Source organism: Microchirus variegatus (genome assembly GCF_963457635.1).
Source record: "Microchirus variegatus genome assembly, chromosome: 4".
Taxonomy (NCBI): domain Eukaryota; kingdom Metazoa; phylum Chordata; class Actinopteri; order Pleuronectiformes; family Soleidae; genus Microchirus; species Microchirus variegatus.
The window spans coordinates 8,447,024-8,465,746 of record NC_139805.1 but is presented as its reverse complement, the minus strand read 5'-3'; the positions used below and the strand labels follow the sequence as shown (position 1 = coordinate 8,465,746).

At 41.1% G+C, this 18,723-nt stretch overlaps 1 protein-coding gene across 1 annotated transcript in view; it reads right to left on the bottom strand.

The window, feature by feature from the left end:
- The window catches only part of hmcn1 (hemicentin 1), a gene marked incomplete at both ends in the record, with an annotated part of 84,621 nt that overhangs the window by 56,839 nt on the left and 9,059 nt on the right, over positions 1-18,723 (bottom strand). Inside the window, 8 exons of the mRNA XM_083888370.1 lie at positions 503-647; positions 774-1,037; positions 1,180-1,300; positions 4,593-4,699; positions 5,444-5,615; positions 6,273-6,395; positions 6,483-6,641; positions 9,073-9,143. Coding sequence (XP_083744496.1) covers positions 503-647; positions 774-1,037; positions 1,180-1,300; positions 4,593-4,699; positions 5,444-5,615; positions 6,273-6,395; positions 6,483-6,641; positions 9,073-9,143 — 1,162 coding nt within the window. The remainder of the gene's footprint in view (positions 1-502; positions 648-773; positions 1,038-1,179; positions 1,301-4,592; positions 4,700-5,443; positions 5,616-6,272; positions 6,396-6,482; positions 6,642-9,072; positions 9,144-18,723) is intronic.

The window sequence follows — 18,723 nt, the reverse complement described above, 5'->3', positions numbered from 1 at the left end:
TATTACAAAGAGAAGACAAGCTTTATTTGAAAGAAGGCTGTGGAGTGTTTTATCGATCGCACTGAAGTGATTCTCTGGCAGTCTTGTCTAGCTCTAACCTCTAGTAGCAGGACGCCATGACGTTGTTTTTTATACACAACACAAACGACGAAGGACATCGAAGTGATGGTGCACTCGGCTGTTTTGTGGATAGCAGCTATATATGCTCGCAGTAACGCTCTTCGCGGGCTTGATTCTTGTGTTGGACATGATTCTTCCAGTGACGCCACTCTCTGACCAACCTCTGTTGGACGTCTGTCACATTTTAGTATCGGCTCAGCTCGCTTGGAATCTCGCCAGAGCAGGTACCAAAATAAGCATCAGCTAGGTACCAAAATATTTTGTAGCGCCAAGTTGAGCAGAGCCGGATAATGCTAGAACCCCCCCCCCCCCATAATATATCGACTGAACCAAACTGTACTGCTTGATATAAAAAATAAAGCTCCTGAGCAGCCTTGCTCACCTGAAAAGTTGGTCCACACCAAGACGTCTTCCATCCCTGGTAAAGCGCAGGGTGAAGGGGATCAGGCTCTCTACCTGACAGCTAACAGCTCCTCTCTGCAGGTAGTAACCATGAGTTGTTGCTGGCATTTGCACATTTGGAGCACCTGAGAGAGAGATAAAGAAAAACAGCTTGGTATGTACCATAAATGTATTTTTAACATGGCTACTTACTAGCATCACTGGCTACTTACTACTAGCATCACTGGCTAATTACTACTAGCATCACTGACCTGGTATGATACTGGAGAAAGACACACTTGAGACTCGTTGGAACAGATAACCATCATGATCATATCCTGTCACTCGCAGGAAGAAGGCCTCATTGGGTGGAATAAACTCTGTAATGTTCCACAGGCCGTACGGCTGCCGTTCAGGGTAGTAGCGGATTGGCAGGGTTTTGATCACGGTGCCCGTGGTTGACAGGAGCTCCAGCCTGTCAGCCCGCGCAGGAGGGGAAAGTCCAGTGGTGTTGATCAGGATATGGGTGGGAATACCTGGACAATTTAAATGAAATTCCACAGACTATATCAACTGCTGCTGACACAGCTACAGTATATAAGTGAAGACAACAGGTGATAGGGAAAACAGCTGTGGTGTCCTTTTCTTTTACGATTTAGAAAGGTTGCGCTCACTGACCTTGAACTGGCCGACTAGAGGTCTTTTTTAAGTCCAGCGTGGGTTTTCTGGAAAACCCGGCTCGGAAGTCAATGGTGCTGAGGCCAGAGATACGAACAGAGTGTCTTCCATCACTAGAGGTCTGCATTAAAAAAAACAGAGATTCAAGTCAATATTTTGCCTAGAACCTTAATATAATACTTACAATTTATAGAAGGACGTAAGAGAGAATTAAGCGATAAGTACAGTTGCTGCATCTAAGGCATCAGAGTGCTTTAAATGACAGACACTGGGATTGTTGTCTGTTGCCTGTTGTGTGCCAACTGTCTCCACGTGTATAGACAAGACACTTAAGATACGACTGGCTGTCAAGTATCTCACGCCTCAGCTTATAAAACATCCACAGTTCAGAGGTGACCCATTCAGTCTGACATTCATACTTTAATTTCACAAACACGACCACTATAATCAGAGAATGGTGGGTGGCTTGTGTGGTCCTCATTGCTCAGAGTTCTTTTGAAGCCTTTCAGAAATAGAGACAGAGTAATTACAGTGAAGTATAGGTTGGTGAGAGGTGGAAACTCCTCACCTTAAGTCGAACACCTCGGGGGTGTCACAGACATTGAGTCACAATGCACGGTGAGGCATTCAAACCTAAACTGTCATTTGCAGTTGCATGAAATGAAAGACACCGTGCAGATTTATTGTATTTTCAGATGACCGACTTTACACTACCGCACATTAACTTTAATTGCTGATGATGAAGAAAGAAAGGTCCACTGAGACAGACAACAACAGCTCAGCTAATCGTGAAATGTTCAAACAGGATGAGGTAACACCAGAACAAAGAGGAGCCAAACTAAACTTCAATGCTAATGCCGGCCATCATAAAACACAATGCAAGTTGTAGTCATCTACCCTGCCCTAATAGCTGCTGTAGAATCCCGGGTCTTCAGTTAGTTGTAAATGAGGCCATAATAAGGGGAGAGGTCCTTTAAAGGTCATGTCTTAACAAAAAAGAAGTCCCTGTCATTAAAGCTCTCATTTCCGTTTCACACCCACCCAAAAGTGAACTGCTCCGCTCTTGGTTCCACAGACCTTGGCTGCCTATGATCACATTTATTCCCACAAGTATTTTTATTTTATTTATTTAGTATAATTATTATTTTTAAATATGAGGGTCAGGCACATTTGGCCTTTGTCTATTATTTAAGTAGAAGAAAACTGAAAGCAGGATTTCTCACTCATGGTCCTAGAGACCCACTGGCCCACATACATGATAGATGTTTGAGAAACCCTGCCTTAAAAATGACCGCATTGCTTATTCTTCTTCCTCAAATACTTAAATTATTTGAAGCATTGATTACCCCGCCTTTCACCCTATGTCAGTTGGGATTGGCACCAGCGACCCCCACGACCCTTATGTGGAGGATAAAGCGGTAGAAGATGAGTGAGTGATTGATTTGATTGTGTCCTATGCTAAAAGATAGAGAAAGTGAGATCGTGGGAATGGGAACATGTCAACCCCATTTGTCTTTTCTGTTTGCCTGTGTGCTTTTACAACAGCAAGCTTCCAAAACTGCAATCATGGGCAATAAAATGGACTATGAAGTTTAAGTGCACATGACAACGTTGAGGTCACTGCAACATGAAGAAAATTCACCTGGATGCCTCTCATCTGAGAACATATTTAAACAAGCAGGCCAACACACGGAATCAGGCCACTGTTACAGCAAAAGTGTAAAAAGAAATCTTTAAATATGATGGGGAGAGTGAGTATCTAATTAAAGGTATATTAAAAAGGATTAAATGTGATCTGGGTTTGACACAAACATGTCATGGCTCATTAGTGTTACTGAAAACCAGCATGGAAGAACAGTAAACTCCCACTAAAGCATTTATCCACATTTCTTTGGATATCTTGGGAAGCACAGTTAAAAAAAGGGAGATATTTTTAGTATGGAAACCAGGTAGTGTTGTGGGGGGCTGAAGATGGAAAAGACAGTGTCCAAGAGGCGAAATGGGAAAAACACAATGAAATGGGGCCAGAGAGAGCGAGAGAGAACAGCAAATCCCGATGCACTCCACTGAGGGAGAGTATGTGAGGAGTGAATGTGTTGAGAGGAAGATGTATGACGAAAGATGATAGTGACAGGAAGTGGTTAAAGAAGACGCACAGAGGGAGGCAGAAATAAGACGACATGTGCACCGATGCTGTTAAATATTCCTCATCACATCTGTAAGACCAGGTCACTATAAAGTCTGAAAGCACAGCCCTCAGTCAGAGGCAGAGGACACGGTCTATATATAAAGCTTTAACAGAAAACAGTGCTGTGCAGCCAAAAGAATCCAATGTAAGCAATCAATCATAAAATGAAAGAGGTCTGCCAGTGGTTATGTAGCACACTGGGGGAAATGTTTTGCAGTCCTCCTATCATACAGGAGGAAAAAACACGATCAGGGTTTGGGTCACGTAATGTTTTAAATGTTAAGTGAGAGAATCCAGCATGGAATGAACCCGAGACATAAATTGAATAAATTAATCTTATCTCCCAAATCAACCTCAGTCCATTACACCAATGTCTTATTTCATATTCAAATTCTGAATGTTGTTGAAAACACAGGTGAACAGATGAATGCTGCATTATGTGCAGTATATTATGCTCACAAAACTGCCTGTAATGTCTCTTGAAAACAGATTATAAAGATGTGAAAAGGAAACATAAGAAAACAAGAGGAGACAGCAAACAGAGTAATGAAGGTCTTAAAATAATGGGAGTATCGAGAGCAAATATGCAAATCAGCATTTTGATCGTTGACACAGATTTTCATCCCGTCTGAATTCCCATAAATCAGCCGAGTGCTAACACAAAACACAGCTATGTCGAGATGAGGGAGAGAATCCCAGCAGGGGTGTACAGAGAATACAGGGTCACTGAGGCCCCTTCAACAAATCACTCAGGTAAAAATGCTTGTCATTTCCCAACATCTGGATTCGACAGTGTGGGCAGTCAAATGTGTGACCTTTTTTTTTTGCATTACCCCAGCAGCAGGGTGCCAACACTTGACACTCAACAAACAAGTACACAACAGCAATCAGGGCCCAAACAAGGTCGTGTTGTAGAAGGTCGTGTTGACAGTCGTGGTGTTCGCCTTAAAAATCTTGGGAACTCAAAGACTCATATGTGCATTTGTGGTCACGGTTTTGTTTCCTGGGAGATGCTTTGACCACACAACATCAGCATGTTAAATTGATTATGCATCACTGTATTTGAACATGCTGATTTATTACTGCAGTTATTCAACTAAAGATCTTCCTCATAGGGTGTGAATCATGACCTCATTCCATAGTTGCACTACTGAACCAGTAAATAGCTTTTGAGGAGAGCCCACTTCTGGGAAATGCTAGAAGAAGCTTAAAACTTTTACTTTACCTTGATAGTCCACATCCCAGGCTGCGGGTCCTTGATGTTGACGACTTTGGCAGAGTTGGGGATGTGCAGGAGCTCGGTCAGGCTGTCACCCACCTCCACAATCTTTCCTAAAGGCCAAACATTAATTATTTGCGGCTATACTGTGCACTTCTGTCGTTGAATGAAAGATCTGGAATGGATTTTAGTTTATACCACATAGCAGTTTCTACCCTCTGTGGACACCAACATCAGAAGTTAACTCTTGGTGTTAAAAGAGTCAACACCTCTAAAGCTGCAGTGTGTAACTATTGGTGATTGTATTTGTACGCAGCATCCTTCACCTGAAAATGGACTCTCCCAAGCTATATCAGACATGACATGAGTTTGTGTGTACTGTAGATACTGGCAGCATTTATCCCATCAAACTGCTGAATGACTGCATTTTCTGAGCAGTAGATTCTTATTCTGAAACTTTTTGTGTGGGCTTCCTTGTGTTTTCAGTCATACTCCAACCTGTTTACAGCTGTCATGCTTTACCAAAGTTTCCTTTGCCTCAGTCAGTCTTGGCAAAAAACAAATCACTTTCTATGTGCAGTACGGGAAGGAGATCTAAACACTGCTCTACTGAGGAACACAGTGAGACTGGCTTAATAGCATTGTGTGAACTCATTTAACAATGGTTTGAATGCAACAGACATTTGTTTCCTTTTAGAACTTACCAAACTACAGTTTTTCAACCTTTTATTTTTCATGTCTTGTCTTGCCCCTTTGTAACTTATCTGTGTACTATGTGCTAATACATACATACATTGAAGAATACCAATACAGTACAGTTCTGTACATATACTGTCTGCATAGAGCAATCATCTTACCTTGAGGGTTTTTAATCTCAATATTAGGCGCTGGGCCACTGAGAGCCACAGTGATTTGCTTGAGGCTGGGGTCAAAGGGCATCTGCCAAGTGTTGCTGACCCCAGTGGAGTGATCAGTGGACAGCAGGTGGACCTTGGATGACTGCACGGCTTCCTCCACCCATTTGAGGACCTACAGCAATGGATAGGAAATGCAGATCATTTTTAATGTACACACACACATGCACAGATAGCCCATTCCCAACAGCAGGGCTCCGTGCCGGTTCTGCTTCCAGATCCTAATTTTGAACCAGCCGGTGTGTTCAAACCAAACAAAAATTGTTTCTCAACCTGAAAAGTTGGTTCCCACTTTGTTGGTGTTGTGTTTACTTCCGCATGAGTAACGCAGAGTAACATCCTCCCACTTTGGTTTCTCTTAAACTGGTGTGAACGTGGGCTGGTTCACCAGAATGCACCAAGTTTCTGAACGGAGCCAGAGCCATAACCACAACCGTGTCTCTCTGAAAGCACTAACAGCTGCTTTTGCCTCATCATCCGAACATGTACAAAGTGTTCATCAGGAAGTGTCTGACATTCCCATGTCCTTCTCCTTTATTTCATTCACGTCCCTGTGGAGAATCCCACTGCTATTGTGTGAGTGAGACACAGACCCAGTTGAAGGTGAGGGAGCAGTGATTTGTGATTTCAGACTAATATCCAACAGAGTTCAGTAAGCTCAAAACGTCATAGTATCAAAGGAATGCAAGAAAAAAAAAAAAGATGATCTGACTCCGAAAAGCCGAGACCAGATCTGGTGCTCAAAACTTTTGTTTCTGGAAGATGTTCTCACCTCGTTGACCTGTTTCTTATCTAGATGGAAGACCTGCCCAGAGCTGGTGGAGGCAATCTCCTCGTACGCCTGGTATCCGACATGTGTCCTATCATCACAGTCCCCGGTCAACACAAACACCACCTACACACAAGAACATGCACATATGAAAAATGTGATCTCTTTAACATTAAACCGTAAACCAAGTTTAAGTAAAACAAAAAAATAAACCTGTGATTGTTTCTGCTGAATGAGCTGCAGGACTTCATGGGTCAGCTTGTAGTCTTTAGATCGGGCATCTGTGAAGACGTAAATGTAGGAACCCGGCAAGGAGATCTCCAAAGCAATCTTAATGGCACCAATACTCATCTCTGGACAGTCCCCACCTCCCTGAGAAAGAGATGGATGTCATGAGCATATGGCATTCAAATACACATGTATGGATGTGTTTAGAAGATGTGCACAGTGTTCCGAATTACCCATCAGCAACTGATGATTTAAATCTTAAATATTATGTTGTTTATGCAACAGTCACTGAATCAGTAGGATCTGGACATGTCAATGTGTCACCGGTCATCAAAAAGGCTTCAGGCTGATCTTCAATGAGAAATGCCTCCAAGAAAGTCCAGTTGCAATTGATTCAGTGACTTTTATGTCCACCCCAGGATGAATGAGAATCTGCAAAGCTATGTGTGTCCATAATGTTTCTCTAGGATGCAACTTCTCTAACTAAATAAGATTTAATGAAAAAAATAAAATTAAGAGCAGACAAAGGTTCTTGGCTTTCAATCGGCTCACATGGACGCACCTAAAAACTATAACTAGTGGTCTGAAGCTTAAAAGTAACAACATGTAATAAACTTACAAAAAGACAAAAGGATGAGAAATAATCTTGATTAAAACAAGCTCTAAATATAAAAAGTATTTTCTTTTTCTTGTCCACATCAACTACTCTCTCTCTCTGACTAATGGGGTCAAAAGGAAATGTTTTCGACAGCATTCCTATGGGCACGCATCTGTCTGTCTGAGGGGTTCAACAACTATCTTTGATGCATCACCCCCAATGAGTAACATCTGGAACGAAGTGACTCATTTTTTTTAGACCAGAAGGGCAGAAGGTGAAGAGACAGGATTCTTCCATTTCCTCCAAACCCCGACATCTCCAATTTGGCCAAAAAGCAACTCCTCATTTCACCTCTTGCCCCCCCAGCACTAAGCCTGATAACCCCATGCACTTGTGTTCTGACTAACATCTCCTCCCTCAAAGGGTTCATATATGATATTCACTGAAACTTGCACCAGCACTCAAGGGAAAGGAATGAAAGGGATCTTTATTGTCATTTTACAACTGAAATTGCACAACAATATAACAGATCAGACCTGCTGCAACTCAGTGAATCGCCACAATAGACCAACTTGTCTGGAAGGTTGGAGGAAACCAGAGAGCCTGAAGGAAACCCACGCAGCCACAGGGAGAAAATGCAAACTCCACACAGAAAGGTCCCAGACAAGGAATCAAACCCAGCACCTTCTGGCTGTGTGGCAACAGTGCTAACCACTACCACTCAACAACAGTTCTACTCCCTGCCTTTGTGGCTGCAAGTGGATCCTTTGTGTCTCAGATTGCAGCAAATTAGAATTGCTTCCATCAGTCTGTGATGTAACTGTCAGATTCTAGACTTTGTGACTGCACTGTATGTGTTGATTGTACATGCTCCAGATAATAAAATGTATTCGAATAGAGTGTGGAATTAAGTACACATGAATGGCAATGAGACATACTCTCATTTTAATATGACTGAACTGTGTACACAACTGTCAATGGTCATTGTGCAGCCCATGGCGTCATGGTGTTTCTTATAATACCACTGAAACGTGTGCAGGTGGCAAGATGTCACATCGCAGAATCCATCTGGATGTTATGTTAACATTGTTATGCTAACCACAATTGGGGTTATCTTGTTTTGTAGTTTGCGCAGTGGTTTCACAATCGTTTTAATAGAGACAGACCAACAGTGACAACCATAACAACAGAAAATGTTAAATTTAAAGTCAATTCCTATCAGAATTTTCCATGCACTACTTTCAAGGACTGCCCAGGTGAGATGAGGAAAAACAGACTTCTTTATGAAGAAGCCAATGAGACGAAACTGAATCTCTTCCATGCTATGCAGAGCAAACACTCACAGACTAGATGAAGACAACACCATAAGCCAAAAATGCACAAAAACCTGCCAAAATCTTTATTAAAAACATATACTGTATTTCTGAATGCTACTGGTCTCTGTCACTGTCATTCATAAACTTAACAAATACTGGTTTTGCAGTTTCACTGCATGCCTAATGGGTAAGGAGGAAAAGTTCCTGCACAATGTCTTCTTTTCTCTCACACAAACTTGGCAGTACTCTGTTTAGTTGTCTAGCCGTGGTATGTTTTTGTTTAGACATTTGTTTGCAATGGCGCAGGAGGGGAAAATAAACACGATAGAGAACAATGTTTTCCACTTTCAAATTCCTGGGTCAACATATGACGAAGGCTTCGAATGTTTGACCCTCTGGCAATATTATATGAAGTGTGAACACATTAAATTGTCACACTTCATTGTATAAATCATGTACAACAAATAAAATGTGTTTCAGTTTGAGATGTCTTTTAATTGCACAATGTTGACTGATGAAAACAGTGCCTTGCTCACAAACATCCTGACCCACGTGTCTGGCATGACCAGACTTTGCAGCTTTTATCAAGGCCCTATGACCCTCTGTGTCCAGACCACGGTAACTGTCTCCTCCATTTGATGAATTTCATCTGTGAACCCACCTGAACGTACAGCTCTCTCAGCTCATACTGGAACTTCTTTGGGTCTGTTGTGATTGTTACAGGTCCAATCTCTGCAGAGAAACAACAAAAAGAAGCGATGTGATTAATATAGCCACTGGCTGGAGTCTCCATCTGATGAATAACATTCAGGCATTCTTGTTTCCCTAAATTCTTCTGGAGAGCCAAATATTAGTTTTGGCAAATGCTCACGGATGTCCAGATTAAAGCTGCTGAGGAGAACTGCAGGAAAGAAAATATATTTATTTGACAGGGAAAGGGAAGAATAAAGGAGGATATGTGAGAAAGACGGACGGACTAGTATTGAAGGAAAAAACATAAAAGGAAGATTAGAACTGCAATCTTGACATTTTTCTCAACTTAGATACGATGATCCATACTTCCCTTGTTTATTCATGTTATTTACAAAAGGTGTTTTTTTTGTACCTGATAAGAACACGGAGCTCTGAAAACACATCCAATTATTTCTGTCACACATGACAGAGCAAAGAGCTGATATAGCTCGTGTTGACTCAGAACTCTGAAACACCATATGTGGCGCATCGTTTTTTTAATTCCAATCATAGTCAGATGAGTTCGCACAATGCTTACTGAGCCTATAACTGCTCCACATGACTCTCTCTTTGTATTTTTCAGTACAGCAACAGTCTTGCAAGGTTTATTTTACATAAAGACAGATAGATGGCAACAGCAGTATTGTACAAGTAAAGTGAGACCATCCATGAGACCTGCCCATCCATGCACTGCCAGTTTATACACAAATGTTCCCTCAGTCTGGTCTGATAGTATTGCTTGACAAAAGTTGCAAAAGATGTATGGGTGGGTGATCGTGATATCGCAATAACAATATTTGTATTCAGCATTTCACAGAATTTCAAAATAAGAGTGTCTGTGTTAATATGGAGCAATACATAGTTCAAAATTAAAATGTTTTTAAGCTGAAAAAAAAAAAGATTATATTATAACTTGATATTAAGTGGCGGGCCGCATGAAGTCGAATGAAGGGCTGCATTTGGCCCGCGGGCCACATTTTTCAAACTTTAGCTCTACACCATTAAAGTGTAGCCCCAGCACAAGAGAGTGAAAACCTGTGGCCTGTGGTGTACAGAATACATGTAGCTCTTACAGTGTTCTGTCGCCGCTGTTGCTTAGTTTACTTTGTTCTATCCATTAATGAGAAGCTAAGCCCCCTCACCAGTCAAACTGTGAGACTTTAGCCACGGCAGCTGTGCTGTGGAATGAGCCTGATGAGGGGCTGCAAACAGACACACACACACGCACGCACACACGCGCACACACACACACACACACACACACACACACACACACACACACACACACACACACACACACACACACACACACACACACACACACACACACACACACACACACACACACACACACACACACACACACAGCAGTCATGCACATTGTAAAACAAGGGTTCCATTGTTGAAGAGAGGGCAATTAAAAAGGATCCTTGCCTTTTGAAAAAGGATACAGTTTGAACTGTTTTATGACGATCCTTCAAGTTGTCTATAGGTAAAAGCCCCAAATTAGAAGTTAAGATTAACTTTAATAAAGTGCTAAAATGCCCTAAACAACTCTATTATGGAGAGCTTTCTGTTGTTTTTCTTAAGTAAAACATGTAAGCATATTGTCTTTGCCAATTTTATGCAATTGGCAATGAGGATTTTAATTTATTTTCTTAGCAACCTATATGCGACCTGTTGAAAAGCACACAATAACATACACAAAAGGACAAAGTCTTTTTCCAAATAACCCAGATTTTGGCATCCTTGTAAATCCTCAAGGTGGAGTGTAGGAACATTTGCGGTGATGAGAGACGCTTTTTAAAACTAACATGGAAATGTGTCTGGCTGTTCTGAATGGAACGCGGCTCTCAGGCCAAACTTTTCAGAGATGGAAAAGCTGACATCTCTTTCCTTATGGGACAAGTTCCCATGGCTGTTGTAAGCACTCTTTAGACTATTTTGGCTGTGGTTCTCTTCACCATAGCCACCTTCTCTGCATCGGCACCTTGGAAAACCATTGCTGCTCAACATCTGTGAGCAGATTAAATAAATGTAATTGGTTAAACTCTATCTGACATATAGTGATAAGGAGTTGGCTGCTGCTCTATGGTCCCTTTGTTTTTTAAAGGGATTGATTTTTTATCCAAATCTGAAAGAGCTTCTATACACTGTTAGATACAACCGCACCAGTCAAAATAGTTATCAGACATGAGAGCATCTTCTTATTCTGCCAGTGTCTGTTGAAAGCCCTTGGGGAACTGGTGCCTTATTCAAGGATGCATCATTTGTGCTTAAGAGACAATGTGCCTGGTTCAAATTCTGGTTCAGTTTGCCTTTTTTATGTTAAGGGTTTGCATGTTTCCTTTGTCTGTGTGGGCTCTGCTCTCCTCCCACAGTCCAAAGTTAAGCAGATTCAGTTTAGCTTAATTGGAAACTCTAAAATAGTTCAGAAAATCATCTAGATGGAGCGTATTTTAGTATTACCCTGAGCATCCAGTGAGTTCCTGGTTCCTGTGGTGGAAACAAAGTTCCTGGGAAGGTACAGTCCCTGGTTCCTAGTACTAGTTCTTGTGCATGCATGTTAATTTACTGGTGTGAATATGAGTGTGAATGGTCCGTGGCCCTATCACAGACCAACAACCTGTAGACGGTGAGTCCATCTCCCTAAATTTCAGGTGAAAAAATGAAGCATGTAAAGAACATTGGATACTGACAGGAAAGTAACAGCGTATTTTATATGGTCTTCTGGAAGGTATATAAGAAATCATTCTAATGTTTTCACCTAAATGGCATTACAGATGCAATGTGAATGACTTTAACGTGAACAAAAACACTTTCAAGTCTGATAAAAACAAGAGTGGGAACGACTGAAGCAAACAAACAATCTGGATCCTGTCCTGTTTCCTAAATCTGTTATTAACGTCATTTGTGGACCCAACTGGGCTCAGAATAAACAATTAAAACCAAATGCCTCCTCCTTGCATCATTCATCTGTGAATGCATGCATCTGCAAATCACATGCAAGTAAACATACAGGAAGTCTAATGGGATGGAACAAACTGGGCAACTGTCCAGTGGCAAACTCAGCTTTACCTCCACTGACATTCAGGCAGGAAATCAATCGCGCGTTCACCCTGGAGTGATTATCCCTTCCCTCACAACAATCAGCACCAAGGGATTCCAAGGCCAACATGTTGATAAGGCCAACATGTTGATAGGTCACAGCCATTTGTGTCTCCAACCAAATAAACTTTGATGTTTGGCAGCAACAGCGGAGGTTCACAAGCTGCTGCATGGCAGAAGCGTTGTCATTGCTGTGCTATGTACAATACTGTGTGTTGTGAACATGATAAGATGTGGCAGTATGGGAAAATTATGCTCTTAATATGCTGGCTTCTTCCAGCACCCTGTGGGACACTTGGACGAGTCTTTATTGCAGTGGAAGCAGTGACATTTACCATCTGCAACATTTGCTTTCATTTTTTCATTCCTGAAGGCAAAGACCTGGCAAAGACCTGACTCGTCATTACTCTAGTTTATAAAAGCCTAATTACAGAGGTCCAGCAATCATGTGTTGTGACAATACAGGCTAATAAAAGCCCAGAGGAACCGGTAAACCAAACATGTTGTTCATCAATACCATTAGCAACACAGAGAACACTTTGTGTTCTTTTCCTAATTTGAAGGAATACATTTTTAAGGGTCTACTTTAATAGTCCTTTGTACGTCACAGAACCTCTCAGTGAAAAGGGGCTCTGTGGCTTTTCCCCATTCAGCAGGATACACAACTTGAAGCTGTTACAGCCCTTAACAGCAACAGAAGCTATAAACACACACACACACACACTGTTTTCTGTCATTCTGCTGACTAAGGTGTAAGTCTGCCAGAGAGCAAACCACTGTCATAGTGTGACCATCAGCTACAGGGCATAATTCACTTGTCCCCTGTCCCCTAAAGACAACACACGTGAAACAGCACACAGTGCAACTAGTACGGCACAATGAGAATGAGTGTCCAGGATGAAACACACTTCATAAAATGAAGAAAACAAATGTGTACATGTTTCGACACACAAATGAATCTACACTTGAAGAATATAAATGCACACAAACATAAGCAAGTTTACTGTAGTTTAAATGTCAACATTGTCAGCTGGGATTAACTACAGCCACCCGCAACACTCATGGAGGATTCAGAGGTAGCAAATGAATGAATGAATGGATGAATGAACTATTCTTTGTTAACTTTTTTTCTGGTTTATTTGATTTGAACCATATTTGCCTGAATATGCTCAGGGTACTCAAGTATAAAAGCAGCAAAATCAGAGTAAAGGGTTTTCCCAAACAGGAAATTGCACCCTTGAGAAAGGGTGATTCCTGCGTTTTACCAAGTTTATGTGTTTTGCCCATTTGAAATGGGGCAGCACACTGCACAGGAAGTGGTCAGTCCCTCTGATGAGATAATAATGTATGTGAAGGGGAAAAAACAGTAAGCCCCTCAAAATCCAAATGGTATGTTAAAAAGCATCATAAATTGAATTTTGCTGCAAGTGGTTTGCTTTTGCTCCATGCACATTTAACATGCATTTTCTAGTATGTATGACATCTGACAAAACACTACTTCAGACATTGTGTTTCTATTTCCTATTATACATGTTCTTAAGAGGTGTGAGCCAATATGTTATTCAGTATTGGTCCGATACAGGTCAAAATGACCTGTATCGGGTATTGGTTAAAGAAAAACGTGAAATAAAACCTAAAACCTTAAACATCAAATAAATGGTGCATTAAGTGCAGGCTGTGAATAAAGACGTACGTTCCAAATGTCATGTGACCAACATGTGAGTAAAGAATGTAGTAATCATGTGGATTTGTGTTAAGATAAAAGAAGATAAAAGCAAAACAGACAAGTGTAAAAACTTTATATCAGACTAATATGAAAAAGTGTGATTAAACAATCCCTAGTTCTAATAAACTGAGCAAGAAACTTTCAAGTCTGTGCTACACAATCCATGCTTCTTCTGCCTATAATATATATCTTTCTAATTTCACCCCTGAGTCCACCCTTTCCCTCTGCCTCTTTAACCATGCCTGACTTCACCAACTGCCAGGGATTAGCCTTCAGCGACAGAGCTGATGATGAGCTTGATTTCAAACCACCACCACAAACTGAACTTGTGATGCAAACTTCTCACCACAACCAGAAGAAAGAAAGGAAGAAAGAAAGACCACCAGGCTCTTGTTCCACTTCAATTGATGCGACCAAATATGTGTCAGGACGTTAGGCCACAAAACCTCAGACCTCCATTACTCGGCCCATTCATAAGTTCAAATGATCACACACACACACACACACACACAGCCTGGCACACACAAATATAAAGTGAGAACCGAGTAATGCTCATGCACCATACACAGCCATGTAATTTGTCCCAGATGAACGAGGAGGATGTTCTGGATATGGATGACAGCGCTTAACCTGCCACCAGTCATCCATCTGCCATCTGGTAGAAAAAACATACCAGTATACAGCATGTACTATATGTTTATGTGTGAATACTGGTCACGTTAGTTTGTGGGTGAAGTTGGAACAAATTAAGATATAAATAATAGATCAGCAACACGCCTCTACTTCCTTCTCCCAAGTGAAGCAGCAACATCAAGGTTTAGCCGATACATTATTTTGACCAATCACAAGGCAGCCTTAGTGTCCATCATTACATTTGACCTTGTTTTTATAGCATCAGATAACAATTGAGTCTAAACATCATAAAAATTAGCACTCATTGATTCATTTTCTACCATATCCTCCATATCGTGGGGGATGCTGGTGCCAATCTCAGCTGACATAGAGCGAAAGACACCCTGGACAGGTCACCAGTCCATCACAGTCCAATTTCCCTAATTCCTAAATCTGTATGTGGGAGGAAGATGGAAATCCCGGAGAAAATTCATGCACACATGGGAAGAACATGCAAACCATGTTCCACCACTATCTTACTTTTTGAGAAGTTGTCATGTCCATCACTATACCTTGCATACGTGATAACACATTTTGTATTGCCTCGTCTTCTCCCTTTCGATTTATTTCAAACAACACAGTGAATAGTTTTTCAATCAAATGCTACCTTGACGCCAATGAAATGAACAATAACCTGAAACTGCGACATCAAATGTTAAGTGCATGACATCGGATGCATACCTCTTGACAGCTGTAACTCAGTTCAAATCATGGTTGACCATAAACGAAGGAAACACATGACATCCTCTGTGCCATTATCACAAAGTGCTGTTGTAAATTTGCTGAGACATCAAAACAAGACCAATTTAATGCCTTTGGATCGCCAAGACATCAGTGAATGAGAATCACCACAGACATTTTAAGCAGAAGCACAGTAGGCAGTGATGGTGAAGAACCGAGTGATGACTTCCACAGCACGCTCTTTGAACCTCCCTTTTTCCATCTTCTCTGGGACAAAGTGGGATCACATGCAATGATCACAGTGAACACAACAAGGACGTGGATTCATGAGGATCCATCCGAACTCTACCACATGTTAACATTCAAAACCTTTAGCCTAATTGCCACCAAAAAGCTCGGTATGACTTCAGTGTGCTGTTGGGATGAAGTGAATTTCTACAAAGGACCACATAAAAGAGAGAGTTGAGTGCAATCTGTCAGTGTGGTTTTGGCGACCGCCCCTAGACTTTCTGTCTGAATTGAAGCCATTAGAAATGATGAAGACAAATATGGAAGGAAGAAAACGGACTAAAGTAAGTGGATAACTTATTGCTCAGAAGATGATGGAGAGCTGTTTGGCAACAACTATAGTCATCACTGTCTGTTGCATTGTCTTCATGAAGATGATGTTGAGTCTTTATCATCTATACATGTGACATGAGATTATATTTTGGCCAGGCGTTACGTATAGAGAAAACTATGCATCATCAAAATCCATGTATTTCTTGTTGTTTGCTGTTCAAAAATAAGTGATGATTTGGGTAAAAATTTGATATTTTTGTAGAGGATTTAAAGAAAAACAGCACAGCAGTGAGTTACAACCATATCTTTCAGGCTGACTTTTGACCGTTACAGGTTTTTCAACCATGGTCATGAAGTCCATGATCTGTTAATGGTCTGGTGTGCATTATAGTTTCCTTTTTTTCTAGAGTAAAGGGTCATTTTGTATTTTGCCAGAGTTCATGCGCTGAATATTTATTTTGAGGTCTCTTTAGTTTAGTTTGAGCTTATTGTACTGTGCAAAAAACCACACAGAATGTTTCTGCTCACTGTTCACTGTTCTTAATTTGTATACATAAAGGCACAACTCTGTTGTCTTTTGTGCTCGACATTTAAAAATTCATGTTGTATTGTCACTTTTTCAGCTGGCATGTTATCAGGATATATTAGTCCGTCAATGTACAAAAACAAGCTGTCAGAATCTGGATTGTATTAAGACAATCCGGGTTTGTTTGCAGCCACCATTTTGGTTGCTCGTCCCAATTACAACAAATGTGATCTTTGAGCTGTAACATTGAACCAAATGTCTGAAGAGTAAACAGCATACACACAAACCAAGTTGGGTTGTAGTCAAAGGAATGTGACAGAGGATGAAAACAATGTCCAAATACTATGGAAGAGTTCTGGTCTGTTTTATGATGAATGTTGTGAGAGCTGTGCTGTCAATTACCCGCTCAACCCCCTGTCAATACTGATTGATAGTGGGGTTTCTAGGTCAAGCTGTAATAAATCTTTCTTAACTTCTTCATCAACTACACACAAATGTCAAACACAAATGCTAACAAACCATGCAACTAACAAAAGGAGTAGGTGGGACATAGCTTCAGAAGACGACAGGAGGGAGCGGGAATATCTAAAAAAAAACGATGTCAACGTCAACTACTCCATGACTTCACCTATACCGTCTTTTCTTCTTTGATATCTCAGAGCACAAACAACAGCAACAGCGAACCGTTTGTCGCCCATGTTTGTTTACCCTTAGTACTGTGACTCACGTAGACTCTCTCGCAAAGTTTGCACAAGCGTTTGTGTTCAGTTGGCTTCAAGAATCATGTAGTTTGTGATCCCTTGTCAGTTGTTAAATGTGTCATCCCGTCTTTCAGTCGTCATAAAATTGTTTGCTGAAACCAGTCAGTTCATGTGTACTCTAAGTCTGTTCAAAATTAGGAAAAACTAAGAAAGTTATGCTGTGGTTCCACAGCTTTAGGCAAAGGCATAAGGTTGTATTGCCTTGGTTAAGACTCTAATGTGCCCAATCCCATTCTCCTCTTTGCTCCGTTCCACTTGGAACTGAGTTAGATAATGGTCAAAATCTAGCTCTTAAGAAAGGACACCACTTCAAGAGTGTCACATGTCATCACATAAGCAGACGTGACATATCTTTGTTGTTATATTGCCATCGCTATTGTGGAGTACTGGGATTGTTATGTGCTTGTCTGCAGGAAAATGGAGACCTGTTGGAAAACAGTGGACCAGTTCATGGTACAAGAGTCATCATACAAGTTGTTGTGGTTAGTTACTAACCAGCATTAACTGTATGTGGGTTAAATTCGTTTTTCTTGGATTAGGTTGATCTGAGAACGATCACATTTTTATCTAATCCTCTGTCTGAAGTGTGCCCATGACATCTCTTTGTTTGAAGGACTAGTTAGACCCTAAAGTTTACTCTAGCCCTCTCTATCTCAACAAGTATAGGGACACCCTATGTCAACAATCACAAGAAGCTCACATGCAGCAGATCAGCAGTGTCGACCACACACACACACACACACATGCACACTTGCATGTCTGAGGAGCTGGTTTCCTACTGGTGTGCCACAGCAACCATGAGGGCCTTCAGATTTGTACAGGTATGTTGTGAATATTTACAACTTGTTACTTGTTTACTACCACCACAGTCGCTGTAAGAGCTGTAAGAGTAGCTAGAAGAGTCCACACCACATTGCGAGGCTGCGTTCTTCCTCCTGTTGTTTGCATTCTTACCAGAGAGTAACAGGTTCATGAACTAGGTGTCAACTATTTTATAAATCTCAATTGGTTTGTGCAGTGCAGAATATGTAAGCATCATATTTTTTTGGGAACATTTGTCTTGAGAGGTGGTCTTCATGATACATGACTTCACCCGATGCATAACCCTCAGAGGTAGAGGGCAGAGGGCACCGACAGCCTGACCTATAACCTCGCAGCCAGTAATTCCCTGAACACTTGTCTGGTTTGGACACATTTGTCACAGTTAAAGGAACATGCTTCCACGTCAGTTAAAATTCTCCTCAGATTCTTTGTTGTTGTCCCTTTATTGGATTCCCCTAGAAATACATTTGGTGTGAGCTAAATGATCCACAAATAAATATTAATTAAGTGATCATTTACTGTGGGTTTCTCACAACGATAAATCCAGTGTTAATAGAAGGTACAAAAGTGTCTACTATTCAAATCTGTATCAAACTAATACAAGTTATCATGCTGTTCCGTGCTGTTACATTTACCACTGTCTTGTTTTACATGATCAAACAACTGTGTCCATGGGAAGAAGCACATGACATCGGGGTTCAAGTCTCAATGTCATTTTAAAAC